The sequence below is a fragment of the Schistocerca gregaria genome, chromosome 11 (assembly GCF_023897955.1).
Source record: "Schistocerca gregaria isolate iqSchGreg1 chromosome 11, iqSchGreg1.2, whole genome shotgun sequence".
Classification (NCBI taxonomy): domain Eukaryota; kingdom Metazoa; phylum Arthropoda; class Insecta; order Orthoptera; family Acrididae; genus Schistocerca; species Schistocerca gregaria.
In genome coordinates this window covers 53,100,197-53,127,512 of record NC_064930.1, presented here as the reverse complement: position 1 = coordinate 53,127,512, position 27,316 = coordinate 53,100,197, and the positions used below count along the sequence as shown (strand labels likewise).

Sequence of the window (27,316 nt, the reverse complement as noted above, 5' to 3'; positions counted from 1 at the left end):
GTGCCTATCATAGGAAAAATACAGCTGATATACTTAGGTAATCTCAACACAGCACATACTCATACATCAAACAGGGACTGATCTTTATACAAGCATGATACATAAACACTTGAAATTGCAACAATGAAACAGTGCATCAAAAATTAAATTAAATATATATAATATCCAATGGCTACGCTTTTCGACAAAGTTTCTCGTGAGAAAGAAGCTAGAAAGAACCTAGCCCAAAAATTGATGGAAGATTTATTTGTAGAAAAAGATACGAATGTTTTACAGGAGTACTATGGTCAAATTAAAGAAAAAAATTAGAGGAGTTTTTGTGGATATAACCCTACGTAATGCCACATCAACACTGCGATAAAGAATGGAGTAACTTAGAGCTTTTAAGGTGTGGATCGAGAGAAAATTGAAAGGTGTGAAGCGAACAGATAAAAAAAAAAAGAAATGGTTCAAATGGCTCTGAGCACTATGGGACTTAACATCTGACGTTATCAGTCCCCTAGAACTTAGAACTACTTAAACCTAACTAACCTAAGGACATCACGCATATCCATGCCCTAGACAGGATTCGAACCTGCGACTGTAGCAATCGCTGACTGAAGCGCCTAGAACCACTTTTTTTCATATTTTGCTCGTTGTTGATCGTTGTGTTTGGTCGTTGCGGACGTCACATGATATCAGTTAAAGTTCGTTGTGTTGATCCTTCCACTCAGAGGCCAACCAGCTCTCTGACCGAACATGCTACCGTGCCGGCAGTACCGCTCGGCCACCACGGCCGGCTCAACAGATAAAATGAGGAATGAGTTCATATTATACAGGGTGAATGAGAACAGACATGTGAATGAGAAAAGACATGTACTGAATACAATAAAGAGGAGAAAAAGAAAATGGCTAGGACATTGGATAAGAAGAGGTTGCACAATATAGAATACACTGGAACGAATGGTAATCCGGAAGAGGACTAGAGGTAGAAGAAATCAGCTAACTATCAACATTAAAATACAAGCATCATACACAACAACAAAGAAAGATGGCGAAAAATTTGGAGGTCCGGGGAACGAAGAGCTTGCAGTAGTGGATCTGCCTTATTGGCTTATCACATCATCACCTTTCATGTTGTCTACCACAACAGTCAGTTAAAACGATGTTGTTGTTGTTGTTGTTGTTGTGTTTTTCAGTCCTGAGACTGGTTTGATGCAGCTCTCCATGCTACTCTATCCTGTGCAAGCTTCTTCATCTCCCAGTACTTACTGCAAGCTACATCCTTCTGAATCTGCTTGGTGCATTCATCTCTTGGTCTCCCTCTACGATTTTTACCCTCCACACTGCCCTCCAAAGCTAAATTTGTGATCCCTTGATGTCTCAAAACATGTCCTACCAACCAGTCCCTTCTTTTTGTCAAGTTGTGCCACTAACTCCTATTCTCCCCAATCTATTCAATAGCTCCTCATTAGTTATGTGATGTACCCATCTAATCTTCAGCATTCTTCTGTAGCACCACATTTCGAAAGCTTCTATTCTCTTCTTGTCCAAACTAGTTATCGTCCATGTTTCACTTCCATACAAGGCTACAGTCCATACAAATACTTTCAGAAACGACTTCCTGACACTTAAATCTATACTCGATGTTTACAAATTTCTCTTCTTCAGAAACGATTTCCTTGCCATTACCAGTCTAGATTTTATATCCTCACTACTTCGACCATCATCAGTTATTTTACTCCCTAAATAACAAAACTCCTTTACTACTTCAAGTGTCTCATTTCCTAATCTAATTCTCTCAGCATCACCCGATGTAACTTGACTGCATTCCATTATCCTCGTTTTGCTTTTGTTGATGTTCATCTTATATCATCCTTTCAAGACACTGTCCATTCCATTCAACTGCTTTTCCAAGTCCTTTGCTGTCTCTGAAAGAATTACAATGTAATCGGCGAACCTCAAAGTTTTTACTTCGTCTCCATGAATTTTAATACCTACTCCAAATTTTTCTTTTGGTTCCTTTACTGCTTGCTCAATATACAGATTGAATAACATCGGGGAGAGGCTACAACCCTGTCTCACTCCCTTCCCAACCACTGCTTCCCTTTCATGCCCCTCGACTCTTATAACTGCCATCTGCTTTCTGTACAAATTGTAAATAGCTTTACACTCCCTGTATTTTACCCCTGCCACCTTCAGAATTTGAAGGAGAGTATTCCAGTTAACATCATCAAAAGCTTTCTCTAAGTCTACAAATGCTATAAACGTAGGTTTGCCTTTTCTTAATCTTTCTTCTAAGATAAGTCGTAAGGTTAGTATTGCCTCACATGTTCCAACATTTCTACGGAATCCAAACTGATCTTCCCCGAGGTCCACTTGTATCAGTTTATAAATTCGTCTGTAAAGAATTCGCGTTAGCATTTTGCAGCTGTGGCTTATTAAACTGATAGTTCGGTAATTTTCACATCTGTCAACACATGCTTTCTTTGGGATTGATATTATTATATTCTTCTTGAAGTCTGAGGGTATTTCGCCTGTCTCATACATCTTACTTACCAGATGGTAGAGTTTTGTCATGACTGGCTCTCCCAAGGCCATCAGTAGTTCTAATGGAATGTTGTCTACTCCGGGGGCCTTGTTTCGGCTCGGGTCTTTCAGCGCCCGGTCAAACTCTTCACATAGTATCTTATCTCCTATTTCGTCTTCATCTACATCCTCTTCCATTTCCATAAAATTATCAAGTACATCGCCCATGTATAAACTCTCTATATACTCCTTCCACCTTTCCACCTTCCCTTCTTTGCTTAGAACTGGGTTGCCATCTGAGCTCTTGATATTCATACAAGTGGTTCTCTTCTCTCCAAAGGTCTCTTTAATTTTCCTGCAGGCAGTATCTATCTTACCCCTAGTGAGATATTCCTCTACATCCTTACATTTGTCCTCTAGCCATCCCTGCTTAGCCATTTTGCACTTCCTGTCGATCTCATTTTTGAGACGTTTGTATTCCTTTTTGCCTCCTTCGTTTACTGCCTTTTTATATTTTCTCCTTTCATCAATTAAATTCAATATTTCTTCTGTTACCCAAGGATTTCTATTATCCCTCGTCTTTTTACCTACTTGATCGTCTGCTGCCTTCACTACTTCATCCCTCAAAGCTATCCATTCTTCTTCTACTGTATTTCTTTCCCCTATTCCTGTCAATGGTTCCCTTATGTTCTCCCTGAAACACTCTACAACCTCTGGTTCTTTAAGTCTATCCATGTCCCATCTCCTTAATTTAGCACCTTTTTGTAGTTTCTTCAGTTTTAATCTACAGTTCATAACCAATAGATTGTGGTCAGAGTCCACATCTGCCCCTGGAAATGTCTTACAATTTAAAACTTGATTCCTAAATCTCTGTATTACCATTATGTAATCTATCTTATACCTTTTAGTATCTCCAGGATTCTTCCATGTATACAACCTTCTTTTATGATTCTTGAACCAAGTATTAGCTATGATTAAGTTATGGTCTGTGCAAAATTCGACCAGACGGCTTCCTCTTTCATTTCTTCCCCCCCTATCCATATTCACCTACTATGTTTCCTTCTCTCCCTTTTCCTACTGACGAATTGCAGTCACCCATGACTATTACATTTTCGTCTCCCTTCACTTCCTGAATAATTTCTTTTATCTCATCATACATTTCATCAATTTCTTCATCATCTGCAGAGCTAGTTGACATATAAACTTGTACTACTGTAGTAGGTGTGGACTTCGTATTTATCTTGGCCACAATAATGCGTTCACTATGCTGTTTGTAGTAGCTCACCTGCATTCCAATTTTCCTATTCATTATTAAACCTACTCCTGCATTACCCCTATTTGATTTTGTGTTTATAACCCTGTAGTCACCTGACCAGAAGTCTTGTTCCTCCTGCCACCGAACTTCACTAATTCCCACTATATCTAACTTTAACCTATCCATTTCCCTTTTTAAATTTTCTAACCTATCTGCCCGATTAAGGGATCTGACATTCCACACTTCGATCTGTAGAACGCCAGTTTTCTTTCTCCTGATAACGGCGTCCTCTTGAGTAGTCCCCACCCGGAGATCTGAATGGGGGACTATTTTACCTCCGGAATATTTTACCCAAGAGGACGTCATCATCATTTAATCATACAGTAAAGCTGCATGCCTTCGGGAAAAATTACAGTTGTAGTTTACCCTTGCTTTCAGCCGTTCGCAGTACCAGCACAGCAAGGCCGTTTTAGTTAATGTTACAAGGCCAGATCTGTCAATCATCCAGACTGTTGCCCCTGCAACTACTGAAAATGCTGCTGCCCCTCTTCAGGAACCACAGGTTTGTCTGGCCTCTCGACAGATACCCCTCCGTTGTGGTTGCACCTACGGTACGGCCATCTGTATCGCCGAGGCACCCAAGCCTCCCCACCAACGGTAAGGTCCATGGTTCATGGGGAAACGATAACAAGTAACAAATCCCACCAGCACAACACCGGCGGTCGATAATGTCTAGACTCACTCCGATTCGAGAATCGTTATACATCAAATTACATCATTAATTTTACCAGATTACGAAAATTTGCACTTGGGTAGCCCCAACGCCTCAAATGCCACACAACAGAGCTGTGGTAACATGCTACTCGCTGTCATGCCAAGGAACTCGAATGGGCGCGGTACCTTACGTAAGCGACAATACAGCCATCTGGCGAGTACTGCGTAAGGTACAAGTGCGTCTTGCCGTCTTTATTGGCTGAGTCCAAGGTTACAAGTGCTTTTCTGTCCGGCGTCGGGATAGTTTCTTGCACTGTCTAGGGAGTGTAGTGATAATCTGTCACAGCTTTACGCTTTTGATTTGAAATGACCGAATCAAAGATAGACCTTGATGCTCTGGGAAAGAATCAGCTGAAAAATGTTGCTACGGGAGAGGTAAGTCACGAAAGCTGTGCATTTAGTTGTGCTAGTATTGTGCACCGCCGTTTGATAGAGCTGCTATTGAATTTAAAACATACATAATTTTTAGATCACGGTCGGATCTGAGCTCTGCGATTATGGCTATTATCAACCAGAGTAGCGTCCTATATCTCCCGAGCGTTAAAATTGATTGGTGTGCGTTTAAGACTTCTAACTGTCTAGTTTTTGCGGTAAGAAAGCAATAAATTTAACTCTCACCGATGACGACCTAGAAATGCACTTGACATTATTACTTAAAAAGCTTTTAACAAAAGAGGCCCCCTCAGGTGCCTAGTGTGTAACACAAAGCCTCATTTTCTGTTTTATTTATTTATTTTTGCGCGGAAATGTCAGGGAAATGTTACCGCTACAGCAGACCAAATGCTATTTTTACATAGATCTTAACTGTTGGTTTTCTTCTGTCAAGTAAATACATCGAAATATATTTTTGGTTAGCTCTGGTGTTTTTTTTTAGTTGTGGATTCCTTTGTTACATTTTGCAATCCAAATTTTATTGTGTTTGTTTTCCCGACTCATTAACGGGTCTACTGTTGTCATCCCAACCGAGTAGTGCTGGTACTGAAAAATTTGAGACTCGAATAAGTTTTGGGAATGTTATGTTAGGTATGTTTGATGCGTTTTGAAAAATCGGCCGGAAGGAAGACGTTTGCTTGCAATTCATAAAAGTTCATTAAAAACTATAATAGGAAATTTCCTTGGATATTTCTGCCATATAATAGCTGTTGCAATAGCCCGAAGATGTATAATACCTGGAGAGTATAGAAGCTGTAGCAAGAGATAAGACTGAACATAGTTTACGGTTGTGTAATTCCTTCTCACGAACTTCGTGATTCATGCAGTGTGGGTCAGACGAGATTCTTTGAAAAAGTAAAAGAAAACCTTATCTGGCAAAACTTACATAACTTGAGAGATAATATCCTCTCGTAATGCTCCTGCTTTGGGCAGAGGCAGTGATAGAATCGTTTTGAAACAGGGAATTCTTCTGAGAGAACTACTTTTTTCTGACCCTACTTTTACGCAGTCTGATTCAGTTCACAATTTCTGTAATTTACAAATGGATTATTGTGCTTAAACAGAAGAACCTTTGATGTGCTTCACCAACAAAAAATTTATCACAGCATATGACCCACAGTCCTTTCGAAGTAGAGCAGTTGTATTACTGTTACATTCCAGCCTTATTGATACTAATATTAATTTGATAGTGATGTTTTTAACATTAGTTAAAATGTTAGTCATTATTAAAGTTTTACCTACCTAGTTATAATTGTATTCTAGTCATGTAGAAACAGAACTGCAGTATTAGCCCTGAACATTGAAGGAAGCATTAGAAACACATGGGCCATTTCTACCTGAAAAATGCTACCCGCATTTCACGGACATTCATTTACTCATTTGACCACAAGGCACATAAGATACCAAACACAATTACATACATATGTTATGCATTTTGAAATACAGGCTGTGCTGCACAGTATGCAGTTGTATAGATGGGAGCAGCAAGCAATAAAACCACAAATTTTCCGAAATATAAATTTGAGAAAGAATGTGTTTCTGTGTACGTATTACCTCATGTGCAGTTGGTTTTGTACTACTAGAAAAATGCATTACATATTCTATACTAAAATATATGGACTCTTTTTGTGGCATTGCCACCAAGTCATGAGCAGTCTTGATAGGACTGGCAAAATAATGTATAATGAATTGCAGTAAAAACTGTTTAAAAATTTTATGCACATGCACATTTTATGTGCATACCATTTACTTGTAAGTCACAATTGTCAATAAATTTCTGATAAATAAATCTCGTTCATCTCTGTGCGGTTTCAAAACTGGCAACAAATAGTAATTGCGGTATGCTGTGTGTGGTCGGAGAGTTAGTCTTTGTTCTGAAGAGGAAACTTATAGTCTGTTCCTTTGCTTTGGTACCTCTGTCCTACATAACGGCAACTAAAGGATGATAAAAATTTTATGGTTGCTGATATAATTTTCATTTACTCGTCTCAGAAATATGCCAAATATATACAGTTAATAGATAGGTGATTACATGAAAATTATAGTTGTATGTGTTTAGATTACAAAAACTAGACAAAGGAATTAATCATATCTGCATTATAATAACATTTCTTCAAAACTGAACCGCACATACGGCAAGCAATACATCTTGTGTGATCATGAAAATTGCCAGAAAGCGTATTGGCGCACATGACTGACAGTGCGTTTTCGGCCACACTCACTCTCGCTGTCGTCCTAAGTGACGAATCCTTGCAGGTAGCTGAGATATGTTCATGTGGCTGTAGCAAGACTTCAGCAGTGGAAGTCTTGCGTTATCTGGATATACGTTTAAGGCTTTGATGTCTGGGGGATACTTTCCTTTTCTTTCATTTCTGCCTAGTTTGAGACTGTCGATGGACAAACAATTGGTGATCTCCATTGTTCCCAAACTTCAGTCATTTATGATTGACAGTGACTTCTTGATGAGTACTGGGAGTTGCACTGCCAGTGGGACAATATCACAAGAAGTTCACGGAAATCAGCTACACCTCTATCCTGGCAGAATGTGTTGAAGATGTCCCATACTAAGTGATGCAAGCATTAAAACCTATGAATTACACAAATCACTACTCCGAATGATTACGTTCGCCTGTTGCTGATAGTTGTCTGGATCCAGATCTTTACTTTAACTCGGGCAAAGCATGTTTTCACCTTAGTGTGTACATGTACTCTCACAACATATGCTATTAGGCAGCAGACAATCCCAGAGACCACTTTGAGTGGCCTCTGCGCTACTTGAAAGTAGGTGTTTGGTGTGTGGTTTCAGATAAACAGATTGTAGGCTCCATTTTCTTTAACACTACGAACTCTCAAGTATATTAACGGAATTGTTGCAACCATTCATAGCACATCTAATGGAGGAAGAATGAGAGAATGTGTGTTTCCAGCAAGATTTTCTGAATGTCATACATCCATGAAGCTTTTGGAGAAGACCCGACATGGCATTTTATTACTAGAAGCGGACATTAACACCTGTGCAATAAGCGAAACAGTGTATAAATTTTGTTGGGGTGAAACTGAATAGTATCTAATGATTGAGTCAACTCACGCAGCATGTGACCCAGATGATCTGGATGTCCTAGTGTACGACAGAATTCCGTACACGAGGTCACGAGATGCAGACCTGTCAGTATAAAAGGAGTGGGGGAGGGAGAGGGGTGCCACTGTGTTGTCAGTAAAGAAGCAGGATAGGCCATGTAGGACAGCTGAGTGACTTCAAACGTAGATCAGTCGTTTTGTCACCGGATTACCAAATCACTCGGGGATGTTCAGCCTTGCTAGACCTGTTAGTCAACTGTTGATGATGTGACGGCGAAGTGGAAATGTGAAGGAATGGCCACAGAGACCGTGCACACCTCGTGTACTGACAGGAAGAAACTGTCGAGCCTTATGGAGGGCAGTTGTAAAAAATTGCACAAAATTAGTGGAAGGAATCACTAGTGTGTTTGAGTGCTACCGTCAGCCAGGTGGAGTTGAAAAGAATGGGCAAGCGGCACCTCGTAAGCCACACATTTCTATCTTCGGTGCTAAGACACATTTGGGTTGGTGTATAGAGTGACGCTACTGGACAGTGGACGAATGGAAATAAGGATTCAGGGCAACATACCACACTGTACTCTGTGGCAATACAGTGGAAGATTTTGTGGATGGCGGATGTGTGGAGAAAGTTACCAGCCACTGTGTGGAGTGCCAATAGTGAAGGACAGAGGAGGCGGTTTACGGTATGGTTTTTTTGTAATTAGGGTGTGGTCTCCTTATTGTGCACAATTCTCTCTTTTAAGTTCAGAAGGATATGAATACGTTCACAATATTGTGTACTGCATGCAGTAGAAGAACAGTTTGGAAACGATGATTGATTTTACTAGTGTGAGGATGCACCAAATCATAAAGCAGCAGGTATGAGGCATCGGTTTGTGGACAGTAGCATTCCTGCAATGGACTGGATTGCACAGAGTCCCGGCCTGAACCAAACGGAATACCTCCGAAACGATTTCAAACATTAACTTCACTCCGGACCGCAGCACTGTTTTGGCTGCCGAGAGAGAATGGGCTGCCATTACTCCACAGACATTCTGATACCACGTTGAAAATATACCTGGCAGATCTCGGGCTGTCATAAAGCAGAAGGGTGGAGATGAACTGATGCAGAAGATCTGTTCAGCACGTTTTGCTTTGAATTCTATTAATATGGATACGAAACAGAAGCATGTTGTTGTTGTTGTCTTCAGTCCTGAGACTGGTTTGATGCAGCTCTCCATGCTACTCTATCCTGCGCAAGCTGCTTCATCTCCCAGTACCTACTGCAACCTACATCCTTCTGAATCTGCTTAGTGTACTCATCTCTCGGTCTCCCTCTACGATTTTTACCCTCCACGCTGCCCTCCAATGCTAAATTTGTGATCCCTTGATGCCTCAAAACATGTACTACCAACCGATCCCTTCTTCTAGTCAAGTTGTGCCACAAACTTCTCTTCTCTCCAATCCTATTCAATACCTCCTCATTAGGTTCACAGAAGCATAGGCCTCATTTTTGTATTTTCACTTGTTTTCTTGTCGAAATATAGTCCGGAGAGTGCACTTAATTTTAACTTTTTATTCAGAAGTAGTAAGAACACTTTGTAAAGAAGGCAACTGCACATCTTGCACAGACATCTCTCTGGACTTTGGAATACTCACTCAATTCCGGTAGATTTACTACTTAGGGGATTTTGTTGCAACAGTAAAAATGTGTTCCAACTTAATTGTAATTTACAGTATTAAAGGAAAAAATGCAGAAACTGTGTATAGACTTTGCTCGCCTTGTCTGAAGTTCCAAGTGAAGTGTACTGTGGTGGATTCCTTCAGTGAGCATCTAACATAACGTGAGAGCATGCAAATTAAAACAGATTCAAAAGGAAATTAAAAATATAAATCATTGGTTGCTTCTGCAAATTAGCCATTTATCTAGATTTTTGATGATTCTAGAGCTCTGTAGCAGTGTTTGTTGAAACAATGTGTAGTGTATTATAAACAGATGTCTATTATTACAGATGTATGTAACTATTTTTTTCCAAAACTTCCTGTATGACTAAGTAAATGGAAGGTTACTATAAATTATTCAATGAACTGTGGATGAAGCCCAACCAACAGGGAATTACATGCATTGAGCGAATACAGTAGTGCATTGAGAATGGCTAGGCTCTAACCAATATCTAGATCTGCACAATAAAAGTTAAAAAAGATGACCGATTGCTTCAATCTATAATTTAAAGGTCAATATAAGTCGCTGAATGCAACAGCTTTCTGAATGGAAGGTATCCTGTTGAATTATTCATTTATTTTCAAAGTTCGTTATATTTCCAAAGTATTATAGGCAAATATGATTGGTGCACAAATAGAACTGTAAACTCGGAGATTGCATCATGCATATCAGTTGCTGATAAGTCCAGTGCCCCGACAAAATGCCAAAGTGAGAAGAGTTTTTTGTACTGCATGCAGTAGAAGAACAGTACTGTACTGGATAGTGAGAATCTTCATGAAATTGTGGTGCAGAAATGAAATTTGCTGAAGGCTTAAGTTTTGTTTGCAGTGTCACAGGTGTAGCTGTATGGACTATTTTTCTTCTGTGAGAAGACTGTGATGGGTACCTTTTACCTTGAGATATTGCAGATGTGAAAGTTTCCAAATTGGACTACAGATTTCGAGAATTTTGCCTACGGAGAATGCTTCGTCAGAGCACCGGTGTTTGTCGCCGGATTGGACGTAGTGGTGCAGATGGTGTGACTTCGTTCCGTAGGCTCCCATGGTCACCTCACCTAATGCCTTGTGACTTTTTCTTTCGGGGAGCTGATTTGGCTTTTCTGATGTGAGTGGGTGTTTGGTTATGACCGTCAGAGACTTGTTTGTGTTTTCTACAATTGTGGGCGCAGCCTAGTGAGAGATTCTGAAGAGAGACCCGTGATTGTGAGTTCGACTGTCAGGGCACGGAGCTGTGTTTTGTTATGCGTGGACTTTAGTTTAGAATATGACTTGTGGTTATAAAAACTGGAGACTACCATCACTCGTTTACTGATAGTTAAGTTGAAAAAGGGACAGTCTTACTAGATGAACTCGCATTTTATTTCATCAAGGACCACCATTTGGTAGGAAGCTGTATCTTGTCATGTCAGTCTGTTATGGAAAATGTCTGGAGTGTAGCATACGTTATTACTGTGATTTGCCTGATCTTTGTTATTAATGTTTACCTCAAATAACATATCTACCCTCAACCAATTGACTACTGGATCACCAGTGAAGTGGATTGACTGGTCACTACATCAGAGCATAAAGCAGACAGTGTACAGTTCGACCGTGAGACATCTGCGAGCCAAGTTTTTAGTGAACAGTCATACATTATCCCAAGGAAGTTGCCACCTGCTGTGTATGGCTCACAGTAGGCATTTTTATCCTCGTGTGTCGTGTATTCAGAGTAGTACATGGCACATAGCATATTTGCACCAAAATTAGAATAATACACGCAACTGGCTGCATTTAATGGAAATAAAATAAAATAAAATAAGATTACTTGACAGCAGAAAAGCTCCTTTTGTCACCAATCTAGAAGGAAGTAGTGTTAACAGGTCTCTGCTATTGGAATAGATGGTGTGTATAGTGTGCTGTACAGTCTGCCTTTATCAGTGAACTGACTTCAGTTTAAATGATTGTGAGACAGATGGTTGAGGTATGTTGGTCTGGTCTGACACACACGTTGTCTGATTTTTACCGTTTTATCATCATTTATTGTAAAATAAATTTTATACAAGGTGTGGCATTACATCTAGCTTCAGAAGAGTGGGTTTTACCCTAAGCAACCACGCTTAGAACAACAACTTTCTCCATTGTATAGTTGGCATTAATTCGAAGGGTTTGGGGTCTGAACGAATCGTTTTCCTTTTAGTTTATCTACCGCCATGAGAGGAAAGGTAATTCCCTAATGTCTTACATAACTGACAGTGTTCTGCAATTCAAATTTTCAGGACCTTTATGCTGGTTGAGCAACGAGGAAAGGCATTTCATTTAAATAAGATTTATTAATAATAATAATAGTAATAGTAATAGTAATAGTAGTAGTAGTAATAATAATAATAATAATAATAATAATAATAATAATAATAATAATAATAATAATAATAATGTTATTGCATGAAAATGCTCTCAGTGCAATATATTTAATTTTTGTTCCATGTTTTTCAGTGACATTAGCTTCGTTTGGGTATCAGAATGAATCAGTGGTAGCAGATGAAAATTTTTGCTAGACTGGGACTCGAACCCGGATCTCCCACTTGACGTACCAATTGCCTTGACCATCTGAACAAGCTTCCTGTATGACCCAAATTCCTAACTTGTTGCACACTACTGGCATAGTGTCACCTACCTGTGAGTTCCCCCATTCACCATTTCCGATTCTTGCAGGAGGTAGAGCTGTACTCGCGTGCGCACGCTCAGTGACGAGTAATTTTAGAATGTGTTCTACACAACTCAAATATAAGTAAGCAATATGACGGTACATTGCAGCTAAATATTTTCATTTATTTTATTACTAAACACACCATCACTAGGTGTTGTGTAAGCTTTGGCAATGGCCAGCTCAGCATCTATGGCTGCTGCGACTGAGATTCTGCTGTCAGCATGCTGCATCACTCTGGCTCTTAAAATGAAACAGAAAAATGTTTCTTATAATTTTTTAATACACAAATCTTTTTGATACATAAAAATTCAGCTTAAGATATATTAAACTACTGCTGCGTCCCTGCTCCAGCAATCATTGAGGTGGGGAGTCAAATACTATGAAGGCTGTAGTATCTTGTCACATTACAAATAGTGTGAGGAAACTCCATATATCGCGCCCCCCCCTCCCCCCACCCAGGGGGGTCCACAACTTTGTTGAGGATACGTGCGTGTCGAGCTCGGGGCCCCGAGCTAGTGCAGTTTTCCTTCCTTTCTGGGCTGCCCCCCCCCCCTTTCCCTATCCCTCCTCGTCCCCAATCCTTCTCCCCCCACCCCTTACTTCCCCTTCTCACTCCTTATTGGGAGTAATGTATCGAGCCTTCGTACGAATACGAATGTTTGAAACCTCCAGGATCCTGTTTCCTTTGTCTTTCTCCATTATCACTCTTTCTTCCTCTATTGGTCTTTTCCTACGTTCACTCTTCTCATTGCTTTCAAGTCCTTACTTCAATCTCTGCCTCATTCTCCTTGCCCCTATTCTCCTCGTCTTCTTTTCCGTGTGTTATTCTCCACTTCGGCGTTTGAGATTATTTCTTCTATCCCTCTCTTTCCTCCCTGTGCGTGTCTGAAGACCAACCCACGTGTTCGCACGCGTAGCCGGTGACGGGGTAACGCGTAATTCCCTGCCCTGGGTAGACAAGTAAGGCACGCACGTACCCCCTGGTAAAGGCCAGCCCCAGGGAGGGGTGATTGCCTGGTTACCTTCCGAACGTGCCGATTGGTCCCTCCGTCCGTTTCTCGGGAGGTGTGACCAATCATCTTAGGTGGGAGTGCCCTCTGAGAGGGCCCCTTAAAGGAAGGAGCACGCCATTGGAGACGCTGGCAGTCATGGGGGATTCCTCCACAATTGTTTTCTCTTCTTCCCTGTCTTCTGCCCAAAAAAGAAAACTAGATGAAACTCCTGTTCCAAAAATTCTACCACATGCACAGAAGTTTCTTGTTGTCACAAGATCTGATGGTCAAGATTTCTCAACAGTCAACCCTTTCATCATTCAGGAGGGTGTATATGTGATTGCAGAACCAGTGAAATCTTGTACTCGGTTGCACAATGGGTACCTTGCTGTTGGAGACAGAGAGTGACTTCCAGGCCCAAAAATTACTTTGAGCCACTCTTACACACATTTCCTGTGCGGGTAGAGGCCCACCACACCTGGAATTCGTCGCGTCGCGTGGTGTGGTATATACCAGGTAACTCGACAGACTAACTGATGAGGAGATTCTATCTTTACTCTCTGATCAGGGAGTGACGGCCGTCCATCGGGTCTTGAAAAGGACCTCATACCGACCTGAACCATATTCCTGACATTTGACAATGTGCAATTGCCTTCACAAATTAAAGCGGGTTATGAGATCATTTCTGTTCGGCCGTATGTACCCAGCCCTACAAGGTGTTACCAATGTCAGCTGTTAAACCATACACGGCAGTCTTGTTAAAGTGCGGCTAAATGCTTTACCTGTGGCAGGGACACCCACGAGGGTGACTGTCCACCTCCGTCCCCTCGTTGCATCAACTGTTTGGGCGACCGTGCTGCCTCCTCTGTAGACTGCCCCGTCTACAAAGATGAGAAAAATATACAGGAAATTTGAGTGAAAGATAAGGTGTCGACCTCGGCTGCTCACAAGTTATTCAATAGCAGAAAGCCCACTGTGCTTCCGGCAGGTAACTACAGTACCGTTCTCGGCCTACCAGGGAGGTAGTTACAGACATGCGATCTAACATTTAGCGATTCGGTCGGTGCTAAGATCGCCCGATCAATGTCTCCTCTTCCTCCCACCAACCCTAAGGCTCAATAATAATCATCATCATCTGCTACTGCTATGATGAGAACCTCTAAATCAGATGCTCGGACCTCCAAAATAGAACTGACGCAAGATGATGATTTCTTGCATACACAAATTTCACAGCCATCAACTGTTCTTTTCGACAAAACATAATTCTTCAAAGAAGGCTCATAGAAAACAGAGTTCGCAATCTCTGCTGGGGCGCGTTTCTTCTCCTGCGCCACCCAGCGTTTGCCGTCCCCGGCCATCTTCAATTTTGCCAGGCCGCATCGCTGGTAGCCGATCACCTGGCCTTTCACCAGTGGAGGAAGCTGCCCCTCCTGACCAGCTCAGGAAGGTGGCAGACGCAACGGTTGAGTTGATAGACCACGACTCACCACCTATCGATTGCAGCAGCAGTGCTCCTTCAAAGCCAGGCCCTCAGTGGCCATCGAGGTGACCCTTTCTTGTATCTTCTTTTTCGTTTTGTTCTCATATTCATAATGGCACTTCTTCAGTGGAATATTCTCGGCATTCGGTCCAACTGAGAGGAACTAAAATTGCTCCTTCAAATGCACTGCCCGCTTGTCGTAGGTCTCCAAGAAACGAAGTTATGGCCGTGTGATCGTATTGGCCTGGCATACTATACCTCCGTGCGTTTCGACTTTCCCTCTTGTATTCCAGCTTGTGGAGGGGTCATGTTGCTGGTTCAGGATGATGTCTACTATGATCCAATCACATTGCCCACAGATCTGCAGGCAGTTTCCGTCCGAATCACTCTCCCCACTTTCACATTTTCCATTTGTACTGTTTACACTCCATCATCTGCCTTTACTGGGGCATACATGATACAACTGATTGCTCAGCTTCCTACACCATTTTTGTTGATTGGAGACTTTAATGCCCACCATCCCCTTTAGGGCACTACAGCATCCTGCCCGAGAGGCTCCCTCTTGGCAGTCCTTTTCAACCACCTCAATCTAGGCTGCTTACAATCGGTGCACCTACCTTCCTTTCGGACGCAACGCATACCTGTTCCCACTTGGACCTCTCAATATCCACTATCCAGCTCGCACGTCAGTTCGAGTGGTATGCGCTGTCTGACACGTACTCGAGCGACCATTTCCCCTGCGTAATCCATCTCCTGCATCACACCCCTTCTCCACGTTCCACTAGCTGGAACATCTCCAAAGCCGACTGAGGGCTTTTCGCCTCCCTGGTGACCTTCAGTGATCGAAACTTCTCCAGCTGCGATAGTCAGGTCGCATACCTCACGGACGTTGTCCTCACTGCTGCCGAATGTTCCGTCCCTCGTACTTCCTCTTCACCATGTCGAGTCCCAGTCCCCCTGGTGGACCACGGCACGCAGCGACGCTGTTCGTGCTCGGCGGCGTGCTTTGCGCACCTTCCACCGCCATCCTACGATGGCACACTGTATCAGTTACAAACGACTCCGTGCACAACGTCGTCGTGTTACCGAAGAAAGCAAAAAGGCTTGCTGGGTGGCTTTCACCAGCTCATTAAACAGTTTTACTCCTCCTTCAGTTGTCTGGGGCGGCCTGCACTGGCTATCTGGCACCGAGGTCCACTCCCCGATTTCTGTCCTGACTGTAGCGAATGAAGTCCTTGTGGATCCTGTGGATGCCTCAAATGCTTTCAGCCACTTTTTCGCAGAGGTTTTGAGCTCTGCCCATTACCAGCCTGCCTTCCTCCCCCAAAAACGAGCAGAGGAGGCACGACCATCTTCTTTCCGTCTTTGAATCGTGAAAGTTACAATGCTACCTTCACTGTGCGGGAACTCGAAAGTGCACTCGGCCGGTCCCGATCTTCTGCTTATCTTTTAGCTGATGACGTTAGAGCAGCTGCTCATGTCCTTAGTTTCATTGCATCGACGGATTTGTCCAAACAGACCTAACTCTTTTATTTTGTTTATCTGTGTCCTTGTAAGAACTTTCTGGTGTTGCCCTCTTGTGGTTTTTCTACACTATTAGTGCACCGACATTTGTGACTGGGCACTAATAACCATATTTGTTGAGTGCCCTAAACAAAAGAACTCCCCATATCACCATTTATTTTGTTAGACAGTAGTTATATTCCTCTCTTTACGTTTAAAATTATTTTTCTATTTAATTGCAGATTATTCAGATGATGTGATGTAAAAACAGGAGACTATTTCGGGATCAGCAATAGTTATTTATAAAACAAAGTTTTCTATTATTAAGCCAGAGATGACCATCGATCGTCAATATTGTATGTAGTGGTTGTTTTCTCTTAATTCAGTAATTTTATTTTTTGATTGCTTTTCTTTCTCCTCAATAATTAATGAAAATTTTGTACTCGGAGTTGTAAAATTGTAAAGCCACACGATACTTCATTGTAACGTCTCGTAAGAGTTTCACAGCTCAGAAGAGAAATAAAATGCATGAATATTTCGAATTAATGCCTTTGTAAGTATATTTAAATATAAATTTATAAATGCTTTCCTGATGTAGCTCAGGTGAGAGAAACATGTGTCGCTGTCACTATTTGTAACTCTAAGATAAGGTCGGGTGACTCTTCCCCCGACATCACTTTGGCGGGCATACACCTGAGCTGTGCTGTGCTGTTCCAGGTTGTGGAGATGTCGTCACTGTGGGCGACACAGCCCCTCGTCGCAATCTTCTTTCGGCGCTGGGGGTGCATCTTCTGCCGGCTCTGGGCCAAAGAGGTCAGCAAGATCGCACCCCAGCTCCAGAAGAACGGTGTCCGCCTCATCGGGGTAGGCGTCGAGGACATCGGTGTACAAGAATTCAGCGACGGAAAATTCTTTGACGGAGGTGAGTGCCCGGACACAGCTGTTTATATTGGCCAGCTGCTAATTTGCCACATACTTTTTTTCCCCAAATACTACAGCTTTGTGGTCAGCCCGCACTGTACGTCCTTGTGAATTCCATTGTGCGCTCTGCCTAGTTGACCTGCTTCGGATGTCATGTGCACGATGTTAAGAGTTACTCCACTTAAAACTGTTCATCAAATAATGGTGCGCACAGAATTTGCACAGTTGCCGTCTGATCAGTGTCGACATGTTTTTGTCGGTTTTCCCCGCATAGTCTGAGCCCAAGTAAAATTTGGTCCTCGTTCACTGAATTCACTGGATGTGGGCATTTTACAAATGGCAAATCTTAATGTTTTAAACGGCACCTCAAAAAAATGGAGTTGCTTCCATGCAATTTGATTACGGTGTCAGTCTTCACCTACATATTCACCCTTAGTTACAAAACGTGTCGACGGCAGTGGACGACTCGGCGGAGACCGCAGTTGTGACGTTCTGCTATTTGGATGTTCGCTGAGTGTTGCACCTCAAAAATCGATACACCCTCTTTCCGGAAGGCATGTGGGCAAATTTGACAGTGCAGAGGTGGCCACGTGTGACTGTCCTGTGCAGAATGAGCTAGAGTGTCGTCGTGGGTCCCTTCCAAACGTAATGTGTTAGCACCACAACGAGGTGGTCCTAAAAAATACTCAGTGTCACCTTGCCCGGTGACAACTGGTCCTTTGCCTCATTTGGCCGCGATGAATCTACAAGTTTCCATAAACTGAATCACATAGATAATGTTGTCAGGAAGGAGAACACTTAAAAGCTGCAACAGGTCTACTAGATAGACTGCGCACACTGTTCTTGTCTGGCATCTGCTAGAGTATTGCTTGCTCTACAGACTCGTTACTGGATAGGACTGTCAGAGGACACCAAAAAAAGTCCAAAGAAGGGCACCTCGTTTTGTATTATCGCAAAATACGGGAGTGTGTGCCACAGTTATAATTCGCGAGGTGACAGTCATTAAAATGAGGGTGTAATTCATTGCAGTGAGTTCTTTTACGAAATTTCAATCACCAGCTTTCTCCTCAGAATACAAAAATAGTTTGTTGGTGCTCACCGACATACAGAGAAATGATCACCTTACTGAAGTAAGGGAAATTGGAGCTTATACAGAAAGATTTAAGTGTTAGTTTTTCCTGCTCACTATTAGTGTGTGGAACAGTAGAGAAATAGCTCGAATGTGGTTTGATGAACTCTCTGCTAGACATGAAAGTGTGAATTGCAAAACAATTGTGTAGATGCAGATGTGGAGAGGGGTAATTTCTGGATAGCCAAAATACAGACCTCTGCAATGGAGTTCTGTCAATCATCTGTCGTTCCATAAAGTTTCGCATTTAAGGGAGACTATGTAGAAGACTAACACCGTAGCAAAATTTTGTAGTGGCATCTCCTTTTTTATCGAGCTCATATTTACAGAGGATGTATACACCCCAGGACAACCAATAAATCACGGAGGAAAAGCAGGAATTTATTATTATTATTATTATTATTATTATTATCATTATCATTACTTAAATCAGGTAATGAGAATTTTTTTAAATTTCCAGCACCCTCTACAGGAAAGTAATACTGCAGCAATAAAATTTGCTTTCAATGAGAATGACATAACAACTGTTTGCATTTCTGACAGGTTGTGGAGAAAATATTGGGAATGGTGGTATGAGAAGTGAAACTTTAAAAGTAAATTTCTGTTTACCCAATGTTAATTATGTTCATGTGAGAATGTGTGATGAATTTCTTAAATTCTGAGCTTAACACTGTAAGGACGAGTAGCTTGGATTAATTTTGGACCGGGAACTTATTTATTTGCGTGGTACCGCACCACAGCAGTATTACTGATTTTACTAAGCAATTATCCTCCTGCGACCTAATTCCAGTTACATTTAACAGCTTCCAGGGGCAACAGAAAGATCTTGCATTAAAAGTTTTGGCACAATAAGATGGAGTAATACTGTCGGTTTGTCTTGACGCAATGTAATAGACGGCACGCAAATTGCTGGACTATATTCATCCGGTATTGGAGAACTTGAAACATAATTTCATACGTATACGATCTCACTGACACCTCACAAAACGATGAAAGGGGAATGTTTACGACTTGAATTATTGACATGCAGTCAAACTTTGGCGTCGGGCAAGACATTTTAATTTATTACTTCTTTACTACTGCCTCCATTCACTTTACACAGTTAAGGAGACATGATGCTGTAAACAGTGAAATGTGTGAAAATTTAGCTTTTGTTTAAAATGGAGCACACATTACACAGACTATATTCATGGATTGTGAATAATGATAGCACTTAGCAACTCCCAGGAAACTTGAAGAGTAATTTCAGACCATCCTAAAGATTTTCTCACTTAACGTGCTTAGTCAGATATTTAACACATTAACTAAGTTGCACAATGATCAGGCGTTTGAAGCTGTTTTATACACGGGAGATCAATTCGAGGTATCGGGGATTTGCTACTACTTAGTAAGAGGAAACCACCCCTATCGGAGCATAGAACATGCACATTTATCTTCAATAAGGGCACTGGTAACAAAGCCTTTGATTACCCTTAAAACCAACCTCGTCACAGTCAGAACTGATGTTATTCAGTCCTAAAGAAACACAATATCTGGTGAGACTTCACTGCATTTTCTCTCTTTCACTCTTAATCATAGTTTGTGTGTGTTACTGTACACAAGATGAATGATAGTATCGTGGGTTCAGTGTGCTAAGATTTATTCGTATTAATCTTTTCATTCCAGAGCTTTTTGTTGATGTCGAGAAGAAAACCTACAAGTTCCTGTCATTCAAAAGGTTCTCAATGTTCAGTGTTCTGGCTGCACTGTTCACGGGTGAATCCAGAGCTGCTATTGCAAAGGTAAGAGATCGTGTGTCAAGATAGGATTACATTTATTTTGTAGTTGAAGTGCGTGTAGATATTCGGTTATCGGAAGAGGCGTCGCTTGACAGTTCAGATTCCAAGTGCTGGTACATTTCAGTTTTGAAGTTATACAACACAGTTTGCCTTTAAAGTTTTACTGTGGCACCTGAAACTGCTCGCGCCTTTGCCGAAAGCTAAATGTCACTCGGTCATCTTCCACAAATGTGCTGAGCCACAACAGTTTCTTCAAAAGTTGTTTCTCATACGTACAGAGAGATGTAAACGTTTGAAATTATGTTCTAAATTGTACGAGGATGCAGAATGACTGGCATTATTTATATTTCTGAATTTAAATACTGTCGTGTGTAATGTACCACCCAAATATTGAATAACATCTCCAAATAAACAAAATCTTGTTACTAACTCTGTAGTGGATGCTTAAATGACAAAGCTTGTGCTGGCATGACATCGTTATTGCTAGTTACAATTTTTCTTTTTTGTTGTAAACTGGTTCTGAAGTCGAAAATTTGGGTGATGTAAATGAGACAGTATTTCTGCCAGCTGAGGTGCCAGTCGTCAGTCCTCTGTACGTCTTCTTGCAGTTTGTTGTCTTCTTGTACTGCAGAATGCCTTTGGAAAACATCATCTACAAACAGCCTCGCAAAGCTACAGACAGTATCGTTACACGTACTTTGTTCTTTTAGCAGTTACATGGTGTTTCATTCTTTCAGCAGTTATGTGGTGTTCACCAATTTTTATATTCTTATCCATGTATGTATGTATGGAACTGGGGAGCTAGAAATGGAGAGGCTCTGTCCCTGTCATAGCCCTCAGTGGCTCACAACCCCACAGCAGGCTACAGCAGTCCACTCACCCCACTGCTGCCCCACACAGAACCTAGTGTTGTGCATATCAGCCCCCAGTAGACCCCCCCACCCTCCTCCCATGGAAAGTCTTATTCTGGACGAGTGTAACCCCAATGTTCGCAGGGTAAAGTAATTATGGTGTACGCTTATGTGGAGACGGTGCTAGCACAGAAATTGCCGACATAGTGTAACTGAGCTGGAATAAGGAGAACCAGCCTGCCTTCACAGAGGCAGATGGAAAACCATCCACAGGCTGGCCAGCACACCGTCATCTGCAGTGTGTCTCTTACACTAATGGATCTGTCACAAAGTGTTGGCTGGGCAGAAACTTCGTCAAGAGACCAAACAGATGAAGGTCTGACAGTGTGCTGTCTGCACTGTATGGTGGATTCTGGAGCAACTCCCACACAAATTTGGCAGTTTTCTCACAAACAGGGGGAGCAACGTGCGGGCCGAGCATTATCACGAAGTAGTTAGACGCTGTCAGCACTAGTGTTGTGGTGCTTGCCACAAAAGGCACGATGCCGCTTAACCGAAGTTGTAACGTAGGCTGCAGCATTTGCAGTGGTCTCGTGTTCAGCAAAGTCCATCAATGATCCATCATACGTATCTCAGAACAAAGTGACAAACACTTTCCTAGCTGACTGGATCACTCTGAATTTTTTTTGCCCTGGGAACTAGCAGGTTTCCAATACATAGAGGCCTGCTCGGTTTTGGGTATGTAGTGGTACACCCACAACTCATTACCATTTCAGAATTTTGTGCCCGTCTGTGAAAACCCGTTAACGATCAGGGCTTGTCATCATTTGCTGTGCCTTGCAGTTGTCTGTCAGGGTCTTAGGCAATCGACAAGCACTGGCTTTATGAAATTTCAGTTTGACACGAACAGTATCGTACACTGTACCGTAGGAAGTGTCGAACTGCTGCGATGAGGTTCGCAGTTGCACGCACCAGTAGTTCAAAATTACTGCCTCGATGGAGCAGATATTTTGTGGGGTTGGAGCCATTGCTGGCTGTCCAGAGTGGTGGATCGCTAAGGTTCGTGTGGCCCTCGAGGAAGAATACACACTACCTGGAGATATTGCTACAGTCCGTAAACCCATACTCGCCACCCCCCCCCCCCCCCCCTCTGTGAATGTCACTCAGTTTGTGCCCTCCAGTTCACAAATATTAAATTATACTTTGCTGCTCGTCACAAGTTGATGACAGTAACACGTGTGCCACGTTCGTTTTGTAGCTTGGGCTTCTCGCACTAGAGCTGCAAGTGAAAACAAAATACCCTCTGCAGTACAAACCCTCGCTGTGAAAGTTCAATGTTCCAGCTGCAATACCGGGGAGAAAAGTTATTGGGTATTACTTTCCAATAATCCCTCCTAGATGCAGTCTATAGGAACAGTGGTATTTTATTAATAATTAAAAATAGTGTGGGATTCAGTCTTCCATTTCTTCTGTTTACATTGTTCATTGAAGGAGAAGTGGCAGGAAAAAAAAACTCTTCAGGATTTGCATTAAAATCAGGAGTGAAAGTTTATTAAATCTGAGACTCACTGATGACATTTACATCGTGAATGAGTGAGGAAGAATTGAGACCCGATAAGTCAGATAAACAACCTAATGAGCCTTTGTAATGATCACAGACTATGGATTCAGGGTAACCCAGAGGGCAACAGAAGTAATGTAGTAGAAATGAGATTAGCAATAAACATAACAAAAGAATTGGAGATCGTATAGTACACAAAGTGAAAAAATGGACATGTCTGGATGACATTACAGTTCATTAAAGTGCGGCCTTCTGGAACATGGGGAGGCACAGCCCCCCCCCCCTCCCCCCCCCCCCCCAGATCACAACTGCCTTGCAGATCAGTTGGGGGGGGGGGGGGGGTTGTCAACATGCCGGCCAGCCTGCAAGTGTTTTTAGGCAGCTTTCCACATTCTGGTTTCCAGTAGAGATTAGAAAAGGATCCAGTTAGTCTAATGTTCTGGGTTGCATACTTTACAAATTGGAACAATACCATAATGTCAGTGCTGTACTGGCTTTCTTCTGTCCCACTGCAGATCTGTGAGTGTCGAATGTCTGAGAATGTTGGTGCTGCATTCACTTCCTACTTGGCGACTCGTTTTCTCTCACGGGAGTGTGCGGGTGTGCAAGGTAATTTGTGGGTTAATACGGGAGTTGAGTACACTGTCTTCTTGTTGTGAAGTAATGCTGATGTCGTGAAATGACCGATAGTAGGGATCGGGTGGCATCTGATGAAGCTGTGGAGGGTGTGTGTCAAAAATTGACAGTTGCAAATGTGTTACATTAGAGGAGGAGTGGAGTCTGTAAAATTTTGATGCTGTAGGCCACTCTAGATGAAAAATGTACACATTTCATTCATTCTATTCTCCGTTTTTCCACCTCAACTTTGGGAAAGTACATGTGCTCCGCTAAACAAAAACTGGGTGCAACTGTTACATCCTTGTGACCAAAAAATGTCATTTCTGTATGTTTTTGTTCATGGCAACTGTTGTTAGTGGACTGACAGCAAATTGTGTACCTTATTGTTCATTTCTGTAAATTTTCAGATGTTGTAAATTTATTTTAATAATTAATTACTATTTACAGTGCATTTCACCCTCGTGTCATATTTTCTTTTACTGTCGTTACACACTCTGTAATGTGTCAGATATGTGTCGACATAGTAGTTACACATTCTGTGGATAGAGAATCAATAAAAATATTATTTTACATCAGTCTTTGAAATAATTTTGCATGTGTAAATGTATGTCTACACACAATAATATTCACTGATAACTGATCAGTGTGTGTGGGCATATAATAACTGCCATGCCAAAGGGTTCCGTATGTAGCGGCAGTGCCGCAAGTTTGCAGTTGCACCTGCAAACTTACAATTTTTTGTCTTTGATCACTGCAAACAGTCTATGTACACTCAACAACAGACTCAAGTTGTGAGTTTTCATTTAAATGGACAATAGCAGAGACTCGAGAATAGAGTTGAGTCTGTGAACACACAGGTTCCCAGGTTCTGCCTTATTTACATGTTGTGCAAACACTTTGAAATGTGTCATATTTGACCATGCAGTATACTCTATACACTAGACACATACAAATCGGATACATAGGATCCTCTTTGGGGAAGAGGGGGTGGGTAAGGCAAGCAGCAGCTTTAAAATGCCTTTCAGAGTGGCAACCCCCAAACATAATAGTAGCATGTATACGGATATATGCTACGTGATCAAAAGTATCTGGACACCCCAAAAACATACGTTTTTCATATCGGGTGTAGTGTGCTGCCACCTGCTGCCAGGTATTCCACAGCAGCGACCTCAGTAGTCATTAGACGTCGTCAGAAAGCAGAATGGGTCACTTTTCTGGACTCACAGACTTGGTGGTCAGATGATTGTCACTTGTCATATGTCTGTATCCACACTCATATACATCCTTAGGTCCACTGTTTTCTATGTGATAGTGAAGTCGAAATGTGAAGGGACACGTACAGCACAAAAGCATTCAGGCAGATCTCGTCTGTTTAGTGACAGACCCCCCGACAATTGAAAGAGTGTCATAATGTGTAATAGGCAGACATATATCCAGACCATCACACAGGAATTCCAAACTGCATCAGAATCCACTGCAAGTGCTATGACAACAGGGAGATTAGAAAATTTTGATTTCATGGTTGAGCAGCTGCTCATAAGCCACACATCATACCGGTAAATGCCAAATGTTGCCTCGCTCGGTGTAAGGAGTGTAAACAGTGGACGATTCAACGGTGGAAAAATGTTGTGTGGAGTGATGAATGACTGTACACAGTGTAACGATCTGATGGCAGGGTGTGGGTATGGCGAATGCCTGGTGAACGTCATCTGCCAGTGTGTGTAGTGTCCACAGTACAATTAGGAGGTGGTGGTGGTATGGTGTGGTCGTGTTTTTCATTGAGGGGGCTTGCACCCTTGCATTGTGTGGCTCTATCACAGTACAGGCCTACATTGATGTTTTAAGCACCTTCTTGCTTCCCACTTGCGAGTCGGGGATGGCAATTGCATCTTTCAACACGATCGAGCATCTGTTGATAATTCACGGCCTGTGCCAGAATGCTTACATGACAATAACATCCCTGTAATGGACTGGCCTGCACAGAGTCCTGACCTGAATCCTATGGAACACCTTTGGAATGTTTTGAAATCCGACTTCGTGCCAGGCCTTACCGAAAGACATCGATACCTCACCTCACTGCAGCACTCTATAAAGAATGGGGTGCCATTCCCTAAGAAACCTTCCAGCACGATTGAACGTATACCTGTGAGAGTGGAAGCTGTCATCAAGACTAAGGGTGGGCCAACACCATGTTGAATTCCAGCATTATCGATGGAGGGCGCCATAAACTTTTAAGTCATTTTCAGCCAGGTGTCCGGATACTCTTGATCAGATAGTGTAGTTTTGCACAAAATTAGTGAAGTAACATACTAGTTCAGACATGGCATTAGGTGGGTATAGGGCAGATGGACGGATGGATGACAAGGGCACTAACTGACTGTGGATGAAGCAAGGACGATATAATTAGATCAGGTCAGGCAAAAAGGGAATGCCTCACTAAATCAATTTGCTAATATCAAACATTAGCCATAATTCGAGGTAGAAATTTCTGAGAATGTGTGTGTGGAGCATGGCATTGTAAGCAAATGATTCTTGCATTTGAGAAAACCAGAGAGTCACAGCACCTGAGATGTTGTGCTGTAGAAAGATGTTAAATTAAGTGAACTAATAAGAAATGTATTTGGTTCTCTGCAGAATTGATGAAGCAAATACCTGGAAAACATTGACAAGAAGGGACAGGATAATGGGGCATGTGCTAATACATCGAGGAATAACTCTGTTAGTACTGCTGGGAGCTGTAGAGGGCAAAAATTGTAGAGGAAGGTGGAGATTGAAATAAAACTAATAAATGAGGATATGGGGTGTAAGTGCTACTTTTGACAAAAAGTGTAGTTGTGGTACCGAGGCAGATGATTTCGGAAATAGAGAAACACTGCATCTACCTTGTTGCCTCGATCCTAAGCTTTCGCTGTGTCACGTGTGAAAAGTGTGAGTCAGTTTTCAGACAATCAATGTTTTCAGAATCTGTGCCGGTTGCCATTGACGAGGTCATTCTGTTTGAGATACTGTATTGTGTGTGAGTTGAAAGTGTTAAGATTCTACAACAAATTGATGTAGAGGATATTGGATGGTAGTTTTGTGGATCACTTCTACTGCCCTTCTTGTAGACGGGTGTGAGGAGAATCGAGAAGCATTTTCTGTCGGTGTTTTTTGGCAGCCGTGTTGCAGTTAGGCGAGAGATGAAGCAGGAGCATCTGTGGGTGGCAGGTTTTGGCTGCTGGTGCTGACATCCAGGTAATCAAAAGAAATCACTCGATATGCCCGTCTGAATTTTAAATGTTCTTCTACAGCCCCATATATTGTCAGCTTGTATTCACTTCCTGTCTGATTTGTCTATTTCACTGCCACAGAAGATGACTGTTGACAAGTTTCTTATGAAAAGACTTCATAACGCTTAATTTGTTAACACTGAAGACAAATTTGCTGTTTTTTTTTTTTTTTTTTAGAAATGAATTTTTTGCTGTTGCCAGTCTGCCTTTTATATTTTGTCTACTGAAGCTATCATCAGTTATTTTGTGAACAAAGCGTGTGTCTTTTAGTCTCTAATTTCCCAATCTAATCCCCTTGGTATCACCTAACCTAATTTCAGTACACTCAGTTACCCCTACTTTGCTTTCTTTGATATATTCATCTTATAACTGCGTGGTCCGCTTTCAGTGCTAGTTGTAAATAATCTTTCACTCCCTGTATTTTGTCCTAGCCACCTTTAAATCTCAAAGAGTGTATTTTAGTAAGTAATGTTAATACCTTTTTTGAAATCTGTTCACATCTTGCTCAGTGGTTATTGTGTGATTGCTGTGCAGAATACCCGGATTTAATAACTCGTACTGCCAAGGATTTGTCCTCGGTCGGAGGATTGGAATAGGGTGCATTCGGCTTCGTGATACTAATTGGGCAGTCACTCTATGGAGAACTAGTGGCTCAGAGGATGAGAAAACTGACAATGACCGCGGGAGTGGTGCACTTATTTTACAGCCCTACACATTGCACCCAGTGACTCCATCTGCGGGGCACAACATGGCTATCTGTCAATTGGGCCTTCGGGACCA

At 42.0% G+C, this 27,316-nt stretch overlaps 1 protein-coding gene across 1 annotated transcript in view; it reads left to right on the top strand.

Annotated features, from left to right (window-relative positions):
* The first annotated feature begins 4,596 nt into the window (after positions 1 to 4,596).
* LOC126295125 (prostamide/prostaglandin F synthase-like) overlaps positions 4,597 to 27,316 on the top strand; it is a 39,297-nt gene continuing 16,577 nt past the window's right edge. The window contains exons 1-3 of the mRNA XM_049987395.1: positions 4,597 to 4,912; positions 17,127 to 17,331; positions 20,125 to 20,240. Of these exons, the coding sequence (XP_049843352.1) occupies positions 4,844 to 4,912; positions 17,127 to 17,331; positions 20,125 to 20,240 (390 nt within the window). The 5' untranslated portion in view covers positions 4,597 to 4,843. The remainder of the gene's footprint in view (positions 4,913 to 17,126; positions 17,332 to 20,124; positions 20,241 to 27,316) is intronic.